Below are 12,454 nucleotides of genomic sequence, written 5' to 3'. Positions count from 1 at the left end.
TGTTCCCCTGGCCTGTGCCCAGGGCGCTTACAGCAGCCTAAACTTTCCCAGGGAGCCACCTTCCCCCGCAGGACTCTCCCCTCCTCCATCGTCCCAAATGTGCTGTCTGCTCAGGGCATTCCTACATTGAGGGACTTTCCTGCAACCATCCTCTGAGCTGTTATTAATGGAGGGGTTCGCTGCAGGGCCTGAGTGAGGGCAGCCTCGTGGACTGGAAGGAGGGAAGGGAGGAAGGGAAGGGAAGGGAAGGGAAGGGAAGGGAAGGGAAGGGAAGGGAAGGGAAGGGAAGGGAAGGAGGGAGAGAGGGAGGGAGCAGACAGAGGAGGTAATGAAGGGCATCTCTCATTAAATACTTTGAGGTCCAGCTTTTCTAAGAAATATGTGGCCGTCTTGATTGCTGCATGCTCTTGTTTCTGACTGGTTTTTTGGCTCCTAGTTGTTTCTCCCTGAGGTAGAGTTCTCAAGGAGGATCGTCATGAAATCAAAAGGGTTGGACTTGGCCAGAGCTATTCCCTTCCTGACAAAGAGTTCCCGAAGGAAAACATTTGTTGCAGGCTCTGTGTGACCATACCCAGTCGGAAGGGATGTGACAGCCTTGTCTTGGGGATGGGGGTGGAGGGTGGTGGGAGGTCAGGGAGCCACCTGTGTTAGCAGATGTCACGGTGGGAAGTGTGCGTCCTGGTCAGGCTGCCTCGAGCACAGTCCTAGCCCTGTGCTTATGCTGTGGGCTTGTGCACAGGTCACCTCGCTCTCACAGCTCAGTTCCCACTGCTGGAAAGTTGGAGTACCGCATGAAGTGACTGTGGCATTAAGCGCATAATGTGTGTAAATCGCTTGGCCCTGTGTCCGGCCCCTCTGACAAGCTCATGGTAACTCTCAGCTTTAGAATCAAGCAAACAAGCATTCCTCTCGGAATGTTCCTTTAAACAGGAAACCTCCAAGACCTCCCCAACCATGTGCATATAAATTACCTGGGGGATGACATCCAAGATGAAAAAATATACCCCCAAAGCCCTCTTGGTTGACAAAATACATTGGCACCTGCCCCGGGGATATGTCCGGGAATATGCTTTGTAAATCACAGCTCTTTCGCCAAAGTCTAACCTAGGGCCGCCATGTTGCACAACTCCAGGGTCTCCATTCACATTAGAGTCCGTGTGGAGGGCACCACCCCCCACCCCCCAGCTATGCGGGACATGAGCTGCAGGGCCATTTGCAATGCCCCAAAGCAACCAGGTAAGTAATAACAGAGTTTCTGCTTCAGCACCAGGCGTGGGCAATAGAAGTCACACAGCCGGATGTGTCCGCCATATTGTGGGTTTTGTCTGTGGTTGCCTTTTTGAGTGCTTTCTGGTCTCCGGGAAGGGAGGTGTGGAAACAAGCTGTCCTATTCATGGCGGTGGTGTTCTGATAAAACAGCTGGGCAAGGAAACCCACCTCGCCCAAATCTATAAATTGTATCTTTCTCTGTTCTGAAATATGGCAAGTCTAATGGAAATGCCCAGAAGGAAGAAAGGAAGCCGGGCACCCCAAGTGATGTGTAGAGGGGTTTCATGAACGGGTTGACAGCCCTTGGCAGCAGTTTTCCTCACCCCGTGCATGGCCCCACCAGCAACTACCCCAGATCGGGCTCTGGGCTAACCTTGCCCACAGGGGCCAGCGGGGGGCCCCACAGAGGTAAACATGAGTACCCTTCCCTTTAGCTGCTGGGCCCTGCTCGCAGTCCAGCCGCACTCTCCCAAGGGACCTGGATATGTCCTTCATCCTTCCTACAATGCCATGACATCCTACCCGACACAAAGAGCAGTTCTATCCGCCCCGCACCCCTTGCTGCTCACCGCTGCGATGGCGAAGCTTTGCAGATACAGTGAAGAAAGCAAATGCTTTAGAGTTCGATAGACCCAGGTTCAAATTCCAGCTACAACCTATGTCACCTCTCTAAGCTTTAGTTTCCAGTTTCTGCCAAGCAGATACGCATTAATCACAGGTCCGCCTTCTCCCCTCAGAGTTTCTGGAGAGGTCATTGGGACCACCCTATCGTTGAGGAAATGGCGCTCAAAATCTCCTGCGACTTCCTCAAGGTTCTGTACTGGTTACAGCCAACGCTGGGATTGCAAGGCCGCTCTCCTGAGTCCCTGGGCGTCTAGAGGCTTTTCCTAACGGGGTGGGGGGGACCTGGAGCCCCATGGTGCTGTGAGAACTCAGGCAGGTCCTTCACTGCGGGCGGTCAAGGCATGTCCTGGGGGCCCCAGGCTAACTTCAATTGCACCTGCTGATGGGGAAGGTTTTTCATGGCGGTAAAAACAAAAGCCACCAACAGTAGAAGAAAACGCTACTGCGCTTATTTGCCTCCGCTAGCTTTTTCCCCGGGGCTACTGCGGCGGCTCCAGGGCAAATCCGGTCACGCCCTTTCTTTTTGCTCTTTGCTGATGACAGTCCTGTCTGCTGGCTAAGGTCCAGCGCGCACGTATCACATACCAGAAGTCCTCTAAGCGTGGTCTGTGCACCATCTCGTTCCCTTCTCACCAGCTGAGAAGCAGCTGTTACCATCCTGATTTTTCAGACGAGGCCCAAAAGGAGCACATTGGTCAAGTTCCCACGGACTCACGGACAAAGAGGGAGCAGCACCCGATTCCGTGTGATGCCGAGTCCCATGCTCCTACCCAGCGGCTGGCACACTACAGCCCACAGGCCAAATCCGGGCCGTCGCCCATGTTTGTAAATAAAGTTTTATGGGAAGCCAGCCGTCCTGTTTCACGTAGGTATGGCCTCCGTCTGCTCTCCCGCTTCGGCGGCTCAGGTAGCTAGGCAGAGCCTACGGCACGCGAAGCTGGAAACATCTACTGTCTAGCTCTGCAGAAAACATTGACCAGCCTCTGTTATAACCCCACGCGCCACCCACTCTCCTCTTTTACTTAGTTTTCTGAAAGAAGAGCTGAAAATGGAGGTGAGGACAGGTGAGGACAGGGAGAGGGACCTGGCCCAGCCCGAGCCCTACCGTGTTCCAGGAACTGTGCTGCTTACTTGCTTTTACTTGGTTAACTGAGGAATAAGAAAAATTAGGCAAGCTAAAAAAATAGATTTGAACAGTCTTTTCACCACATCTCTTGTGAAAAAGCTGGAAATACATGGTTCTAAATATGTAGATACAGATATATATATGCATTTGCACATGTCGTAATCACTGCGATATATCTGATAAATTGGCTAGGCGTTAATATATACACCACAGATGCATATCATACATTCTACTGTTTTTTTCAGTTGGAAAGTTCTCTTTTAAAACTTTGGAATGTTCTTCCTCGTATGACTTTTGAAAAGGATATTTGAGATTCGTAGTCTGAAGTCTGTTGCAGCTAGAGAACTGTTTATTTGTTCAAAGTTTCTCTGTATAACGTTTCACCACTGGTCTTATGGTTGGTTCCTTGGTCTTAAATCACTTCTTCTCTGGGCCGCTGCTTTACTTTTACAAGTTAAAAGATAAATGTGGTGCATGTTTACAGTTTGGCGGGTTGTATTTGAGTATATCATAACCTGCCTAACACCTCTCATTCTGACTACATCCTGATGCTTGTGCTAAAGTCTCAATAAGCATATTTTCTAGGAAATTTTATTGTTTGCAAGGGTTAGAAACCCAACTCAAACTAGCCTAAGGCGGGGGGGAGGGGAGGAGCTCATGTAACTTCAAAGGCCAAAAGTACCAGCTTCAGGCACAGCTGGATCCGGGTGCCCAAACAATGGTCAGGAATCTGTCTTATCTCTGTTAGCTTCAAAATCTCAGGCAGTCCCTTGCCTTACCTGTAGTGAGATGGCCACCAGTAGCCCCAGCACCCTCCAAATTTAGCAGCTCCAAGAAGAGAAGAAATTTCTTAATTAGCTTTGACTTGGACCATGTGCCTATCCCTGAACCTATCACTGAGGCCAGAGACATGGAATGCTCTGATTGCCAGGCCTGGGTCATGGTCTCTCCCCTGGAGCAGAAGGGACCAACCCACCATAATTATATGGACTCAAAACTGGGGGGCGGGAGGGAGGAAGCTGTCTGCTCCACAAAAGTTCAGGTGCCCATCCAGAAGATGCAGAAATGGATGCAGGGTAGACAAAACAAACAAAGAAACCCCAGATGTGCACGACATTAGAAAACATTCCCACTGCCTCACCCGAACCTTCCTAACAGGATTGAGAGTAGGAATTTGGGGGAAGAGGGAAGAAAAGGAGACATCATCCACTTTTCCAAAAGTCCCAAGCCAATCCCCAAGGAAGCAGAGTCGCCTGTTCCTCCCCTCTGGTGAATGGGTGTGATGAGAAGCGCCTGGAGTCAGGGGCTTGTTGGTGCATCCTTGGGAAGGGTGGCATTTCCGTCTCCATGGTGCCTTTGCACAGATTCCATTCTTGAGCAGATATGGCTTTGCCTGTACCCAGGCCTGAGGGGCCAGTGACCAAATGGACCAGAGAGCTCTTCAGAACAGACCTTCTGCTAGGCAAGTCTGTCATCCCCAACCTGATCACGTAGTTGTGCTTTTACGACTCCTGTGGGGACCTACTGCCGTGATGAGGCACCCTGAGACCAGGCGTTTCTGGTCAGAGATTTTCTGAGGCCAGTGGAGTGGAGGGCCTGGCAGCACACGGCCTCAGGTAGGTGTCCTCAGCAAAAACTCACACAGAAGGACTCTTGAGGTCTGTGTTGTCATCAAACGTCCACAGGCCTCCCAGATGACATCGGAGGGCAGGGCGGGGATGCAGAGGGAAGAGCACAGGTGAAGCCTTAGCTCCTTGGCAAAACAACCCAGCGCAGGAACCAAGGGACCCACCGGGGCTGCTTGCAGTGTCATCTGGCAGCTCACACTCTGGGATCACAGGAGAACCACGTTGCTGCTTCTCTTTTCCTAACTTAGTGGGAAAGCATTCATTCTTTCATCCCTTCAGTCTCTCAATCTGGCAAGAATGACCTGAAGTAGACCTCCTCTAGGGGTAGAAAAGGCTATTTGCAAAAATCTGGGTGTTTTCTCATTAGGCTCTATTTCCCGTTTTGTGGACTGACCAGGAAGCTAATTAGAACTTCTAAGGGAAAACTCTAGGCTGGTAGACTTACAGACAATGGGGAAATTCGATGGGCCGGATCTCCTTGTTAACTCAGCTGGTAAAAATCCAAATGAACGACTCTTCTGAACCCCTCAAACAGATCTCCTTTCTGAAACTCCAAAATTTATATATAATGTGTCAGGTCCCTGTTCCAAATATATATTCCTGATTTCTCACACTGAAAATCTTGGACACAATTTCTCCTTTTTGGGGGGACTTAGAATTATTACCCCACTTGGAGTTAGTGCAACACCCCGGGAGCTGCTGAGGTAGAGAAAGCGGTTGGCACCGGAGCCAAATAGCGCCCCCTGCTGGCTGTTTGCGCTTATGTCTGTATTTTCTGGTCTATCCCGTGATCCTGTGGTCACCTTCACCCCTTCCAGCCATTACAGTTGTGTAGCTACAAGAGTAAAGTTTAGCAAACTTTACTTAGCAAACTTCTGGGGCTGGAAGCAGTCCCAGAGAACTCTCCCATCATTAAGCTACATTAGTAGTTACATAAGGATTTTGTAGTTTTCTCCTGGTAACTCAAAGCTGCTTTCCCCCCTTAAGTAAATAACGTTTTCCTTTTGGAATAATTTCTAGATTTATGTAAAAGTTGTAATGATAGTACAGAGAGTTCTTGTATACCTCTCCCTCCACTTCCCCCATTTTAAGCATTTTACATTACCACAGTACAGTCTTCTAAACCAAGACACCAACATTGGCCCATGATTATTACCTGAACTTCAGGCTCCAGGACCCAACACAGGACACCACGCTGCCTTTTGTCACTATGTCTTCTTAACCTCCTCTGGTCTGTGACAGTTTCTTGGTCTGTCTTTCATGACCTCGAGGGTCTTAAGGAGTACTGACCAGGTGTCATTTTCCAGGATACTTGATTGGATTGGATTGTGTTCATATCTGATTTGCTTGATCCTTTTCTTTTATTCGACTGGGGTTATGGTTTTCGGAAAACATGCCACAAAGATGGAGTGTCCTTGTCACGTATCAGGGGGGACCCAATATTCACATGACATCCCTGGGGATGTTAACTTCTTCACTTGGCTAAGCTGGTCTTTGCCAGGTTTCTCCACTAGAAAGTTACTACTTTTCCCTTTCCATACTCTAGTGTCTGGAAGCGGGTCATGAGCATAGCCCACCCCCACAGGAGAGGGGAGGAAGGGGCAGACAGTGGGAATTAAGCTCCACCTCCCAGGAGGGGGCCTATCTACATATGCTAAATCCTTCTGTAAGGAAGTTTGTCTCTCCTTTCCCATTTATGTATTTCCTGAATCATGTATTTATATCAGTGTGAACTGGTTATATACATGAACAAAGTGTATACTTTGGGTGATGGTCCAGTCCTACATCGTCTGTCTTGTTGCTCGAATAACTCCAGGCTTGGCCACTGCGGGCTCTTTGAGGTTGGTTGCCGTGTCCCTTGACAGGTCCCCACCCTTGACTTTGGAGGATCTCCTTAGTTTCTGCAATTACAAGATGTGCCAGGCTTGTAGTGTATTTTCCCCGCCCCACCCCCAGAATCCCAGGCACGGTGCGGGGTGCTGGGCACAGCCATGCTTCGCTGGAAAATGCTTCCCAGCGGCTCTCTGGAAAAAGTGAAGTATGCGTATAGAGCATAAAGTTTACTGATGGAAAGAATGTGTAACATTCTCTACAGATAATAACAAAATATACACTGCTCTTTATCGTAAGCTGCGTACAGCCAGTCGACTCACAGAGCACTTTCACTGACTGGCTGAATGCTCACACCCGCAGCCAACTTACCTTCACGACTGACGAGAAAGCGGGTTCCCAACCTGAACGTGGGTGGATATCCTTGTTTGCATCCCCGAGTAAGACAAAAGTGAAACAAGGAAGATGTATGCTGGGTCTTCACGTGTTTATCAATGACCTCTTTGCTGTGCCAGAGAATAGATTTCGAATACTTCCTGAAGAACTATTTCGTCAGTTTTACATGCTACTCGTAATCTAATGGCTCTAGACACAACATGCTTTTGTATAATTTATACTGTTAACATTTTCTCCAGACCTTCCTTACGTGTAGACGATCAGCAAAACAAAAAAGATCGAGCTTTGATTTACAGTGTTCCCTGATTTCTGGGGTGTAAATACTTCCGCCAAGGCCAATGTCAAGTGACCAGTGAGACATTACTGAATACAGAGATGCAGAGAGACGAGCAGTATTACACACATACGTAGAGTCAAATAACCTCAAGAGTACAGATAATAATAAAATATAGTAAAATAATTAGGAAGGGTGAGTTTTAGCTATCTTTTACCTTTGTTTCTAATATCATTTAATTGTATGTTTGTATAATTTGATTTTTATTAATGGCTGTGTTTATCAACCAGCTCAAGAAATTCCTGGGCACGTAGTAACTGGCTCTCATGAACCGGCAGCGGCTGGCCCCAGCACACCTCTGGTACAGAGGACATGCCCTGGTCCTCCCTGGGTATAAAATCATGACTTCAAATAACCTCAGAGCTCTGAGAGCACAGGTATTCGAGTCAGACAGCATCACTGCTTCCTGGCTGTGGGACCTTGGGCAAGTCACTTAACCTCTCTGAGCTGCACTTTCTTATCCACAACATGGGGGTAAAAATGCCTCTCCACCTCCAAGAGTATCCTGGCGATTAGATGAAAACACATATGTTCAGTGCACAGCACAGTCTCCAGCACATGTGTGGCTTCTCGACATGGTAGCTCATAGCCCTAAAAGTATCAGCAATTACCAACGGCAGAGCTGGTGACGGGCTCTCCAAGGGCAAGGTCTACTTCACTCTTCTACCCAGCTTCCAGGGAGTCCTGGCAGAATGTGTGCATCCTGTAGGCACCCTATATGCAAACTACCTTGATTATTTTAGGGTGTCCCATTCAGCCTGCACCTTTTACAGAGCCAGAAGCACATATTGGAAAGATAACACAAAGAACAAGTAGATAATCTGAAAAAAACGTATTATGTTTTCTTGAGTAAATCATTGACAGGCGTTTGTTCAAGCTGATAAAATTCAGTAATAGGTGTGTCATGGGTAATCTAGGTGGTTGACAACCTGCTATTTTGAAGATAGTGTGGAAGAAATCAGGAACATCCCATATGCTCCCTCAAAAACAAAACAAAAAAACATGCAATATGCCATATGGTCAGAGAAAAGGCAGGGGAAAAGAACGAGAAAAGGCATTAACATGTATTTTTAAACTAAAGTTTCTAAAACCAGACTTGATAACTGACCTTGACCCCAGGCTCTGTGTACATTCTAATGTGAGCACAGCCCAGCACCAGGTTTTAATGTGAGTCTTTTTCTTGTGTTTGCTTTACCCCTGCCTGTTTCCTTGTAGTTACTGGCAGCAATTTCTGAGAAAACCTTGACCTGGCTTATTATAGAGCGAGCAGGCAAACCAGACAAAATCAGCTCCGACCTTCCAACTAAAGCCATCGCAGTCAACAAGCTTGAGAAAGAAAACAAAAAGCTTTATAGTTTGATTTTTGAACCCAAAAAAGACGATTGGAGTCTTTGCTGCATTTATGTGTCCCTGGCCCCTCCCCCGTTAGAGACCCTACCGTTAGGGCTCTGTGCTGCTCTAGCTGGCCTCCCGGGGCTGAGTGGCTCAGGGCACCACCCAAGCCAGGGCTCACAGCCAGCTTCCCCGTGTGCACGTCCATGTTCACAGCAGCGTGGTCACAATAGCCAGAGTGGAAACAACCCAAGTGCCCGTTGACACTGAATGGATAAGCAAAATGTGTGATGTATACAAAAAGGAAGGGAATTCTGACACGTGCTACAACGTGGATGAACCTTGAGGACCTGCTGCTCAGTGAAATGAGCCAGTCACCAAAAGACAAATGCTGTGTGATTCCATTTACCTGACGTACCTAGAGAGTCAAATTCATAGAGACAGAAAGTGGACTGGTGGGTGCCAGGGGCTGGGGAGGGGGGATGGTGTTTAATGGGGACAGAGTTTCAGTTTTGCAAGATGGAAGCTTTCTGAGGATCTGTCTCCCAGCAACGTGAGTGTCCTTAACACTCCTGGACCCTGCACTTAAAAATGGTTAAGATGGCAAATTTTATGTTATGTGTGATTTACCAGATTAAAATACCAACAGCTTCCATCTCTCCGTGCCTGGGCCCCACTCCCTCATGGGGGAGACTACATTCTCCAGTCTGGGAGGTCTTTCCAGATCCTGGCTTCCAGCCTCAGCTCCCTGGGTCTCCTTGGCTCTGATTGGATCACATGCCCCACTACTGAACCAATCACGTTGACTGGGGGATGTGATTGGCTGAGTGTGTAGCCCCACCCAAAACAAGGAGCTCAGCGATTGGGCAGGAGATTCCCCCCAGAGTCTCCAAGAGACCTGAGTGGGTTCTGGCCTGAGCACCAGCGAAGCGGAGCCCGGGAGACCCCCGCCGTGTTCACTGCTGCCGGCACCCTCGCAGTTTAGTGGTGAGCTGGTTACCTGAGGACCCCAGCACGAAAGAGAGTTCCTCCGCCGCTACCAGTAACCACTAGGCTTGTTTTCCAGCAGGCTGGGGGTCAACCACGTAACAATTTACCCTTTGTCACCTTTAGCCCATTCGTTCAATAAATATTTATTAAACTGAAAGGAAAAGGTTGTAGGAATGACTGAGGCAAGAGGTGGGGAAGGGAAGGGACAGGATGGATGGAGAAGTCAGTGCAGGGCAGGACACCTCAGCCGCGGAGAGTGAAGACAGGAGGAAGGCACAGATGGAGAGACTAAGGTGTTGACAGCAGAGAGAAATTCGAAACTGCACAGAAGGTAACAGAGTCCCGGTACCCTGCCAAGTGCGTTCCCTAAGCAGATGTAAAGTGGGCCAGTAGCCTTAGGAATGCTGGGCCAGATGTCTCCAGGCAGTTGGAGCTTGATTTCCCTGAACGCTGTTCTCACCGACTCCAAGAGAGAGTCTCCAGAGGGAACGCACAGGATCCTTAACTTGCTGGGGAAAGACTGGAGTTGAAAGCTTGGTTCAGGAGCCTGAGTGAGCGGAGACCCTTCCTCTTGAATAAAATCCAAGCAAAGCTCTGTAAGCTGGGGCTCATATTTTGGAAGTGTCTGTTTCTCTTTATGTGCTTCTGAGCTCATATTCTCTCCAGTCTACGGGATAAATGTGAGCTGGGGGGAATAGATGTGTGGCCCTACACAGGTGACAAACATTTGAACTTAGTGTGTTTTTTCTGCCAAGAGAAGGGAGTTAGGGTTGAGATAGCGACAGAGACAGGAGTCATCAGGCCTCGATCCCAGTTCCCTCCCCATCACTACCTGAGCCTGGGTCAATTCCTTAGCCTCACCAAGGCTCAGTTTGTGCAGTAGGAATCAGGAGACCTACAGGGCTATTGTGAGGGACGGATAAGGAAAGAGCAATGAATGATAGCCCACCCCAATGTCATTGTTTAACCACTAGGCCCAGGGAGAAGCCACGACTGAGGCATGAAACCGAGGCACAAGCCAGGTGTCAGCCCCTCTCGGCGTGTGCTTGTCCGCGGTTAGATGGAGTTGGGTGTGCTTCCCAATGACAGTAGCTGCAGACATCTTCCACAGGTCAGATGCTGAAACATTCCCTTGGTAGATATTTACGGAGCATCTCCCAAGAATCAGGTGTGATAGACGTCGAGGATCAAAGGTTAACGAGACATTGAGGATCCATGCCATGCCAGAGCTCGGCTTCAGAGGACAGATGGCATAGAAGTGCCCAAGAGATGGGCAGTGTGGATGGGAAGAAAGCGGGCTGGGGGGGAGAGGATCCTAGAAAGCTGGGTGTGAATCTCAGTGATTTGTTCATTCATTCTTTCACCCAGTATTCGAGGGCCTGCTCTGTATGTGGCAGGCACTCATTCTAGGTGCTGAGGATAAGGGGTGAGCAAGGTAGACAAAAGCCCTCTTCTCTTAGAGGTGACATTCTACCAGCTCAGAGGCTCACCTGCAAATCTGCGATCTTGGAAAGTCACGAGGTCTTGCTCAGCCCCAGCCTCATGACAGAGCGTTGGGTGTATTAAATAGGGCAATGCACGTGAACCTCCTGGCAGGATGCCTGGCATGAAGGCTGCCCCCAATTAATGGTGGTGCAATAGCGTGCAACGTGACCCATGGTGGGGACCACCGTCCCAAACTTGGGGAGAGACTGGGAGGGCTTCCTGGGGGAAGAGACTTATAAGTTGAGCCCTAGGGCAGCAATTATAGGGCTGGGACAAGAGTGGAGACCAGCTCCAGCAGATCGGAACCTCCTCTGACCTTCTTGTCTGCCCCTGTAGGTCTCCTTCCCCTGGATGAGTGGCTCGGTACCTTGGCCAAGACCACAGCCACCTCGAGCCACACAGCAGTCGAAACAGTCACCCTCACCACCACAGATGCCCTTCCACCCGGGCATCCGGCCAACACCAGTGCAGAGGAGCTGGTCCCAGGGGTTTCCCAGACCTACCATGGTCCCGCCTGCCTCCCACAAGCGGCCTGTGAGTGCTGGTGGGAAGATGTTCTCCTTTGTGGTGGATAACACTCACAGGCCTCCCGTCATCAAGCAAGGTATTCATGCGTGCTTCCCCTGGTGGCTTTGGGGATGGGCTGAGAGCCTCAAGGGTGGGGCTTGGTTTATGCTTATTTTCTCCAATTCTAAAAGTAGAACTAGTTAATTGTGAGAAAATCGGGGGTAGGGATGCCTGGTGGGCTCATTCGGTTGAGCATCCGACTCTTGATCTCAGCTTAGGTCTTGATCTCAGGGTGGTGGGTTCAAGCCCCGTGTTGGCAAAAGCCCAGGGGGGAACCTCCTTTAAAAAAAAAATCAGGGATAAACAGAAAGTAAGAAAATAGTTAAAGATCATTTATCACCCTCATCACCCAATACCCCCTGTTGGCTTTTTGGGGCCTATTCAGACTTCATGCTCTGCACACAGGCAGACGTCCGTGCCCCTGTGGCGAGTGTGTGGGTGTGTGTCAGTGTGTGTGTGCTTATAGGTGAATGCGTAGCAGGACTGTAAACTTACAGCTTTGACTCACATGTGCAGAAATATTGGCACCTGAAATCCCCCTTGGCCACAACAGCCTTAGGAGGTTTTTAAATATTTTATTACCATTTTACAGGTGAGTGGAGGCTGAGGCTTATCGAGGAAAATTACCTCCCAGACGTGACATATTCAATTTAGTCCAATCTAACATTTGTCAGTCAAATTTAAGGCTGGTTATCTCAGTCACTGTCACTGTCACTCACAGCCTGGGCACTTTGGGAACCAGCCTTCACAGTTTCCTTTGCTCACCCTCTTCCCTAGAAGGCCTCGTGGCATTTGGGGAGGGGACTTCCTCCCTGTCACTGTCCTCTTGGCCTCACCAACAGGTTTGACTTAGTCCCTGGCATGATTCCGATT

General features: G+C 49.2%; 1 protein-coding gene across 3 annotated transcripts in view; it reads left to right on the top strand.

Annotated features, from left to right (window-relative positions):
* FHAD1 (forkhead associated phosphopeptide binding domain 1) overlaps window positions 1-12,454 on the top strand; it is a 121,886-nt gene that overhangs the window by 22,195 nt on the left and 87,237 nt on the right. For all 3 annotated transcript variants that reach the window (XM_045774711.2, XM_087858297.1, XM_087858298.1), the window contains exon 3: window positions 11,351-11,618. In XM_045774711.2, the coding sequence (XP_045630667.2) occupies window positions 11,351-11,618 (268 nt within the window). The remainder of the gene's footprint in view (window positions 1-11,350; window positions 11,619-12,454) is intronic.

Source organism: Ursus americanus, chromosome 33 (genome assembly GCF_024610735.1).
Source record: "Ursus americanus isolate L20-20 chromosome 33, mUrsAme1.1.p, whole genome shotgun sequence".
Taxonomy (NCBI): domain Eukaryota; kingdom Metazoa; phylum Chordata; class Mammalia; order Carnivora; family Ursidae; genus Ursus; species Ursus americanus.
The sequence above is the reverse complement of the archived record's forward strand: the minus strand, read 5'-3'. Positions and strand labels throughout refer to the sequence as shown.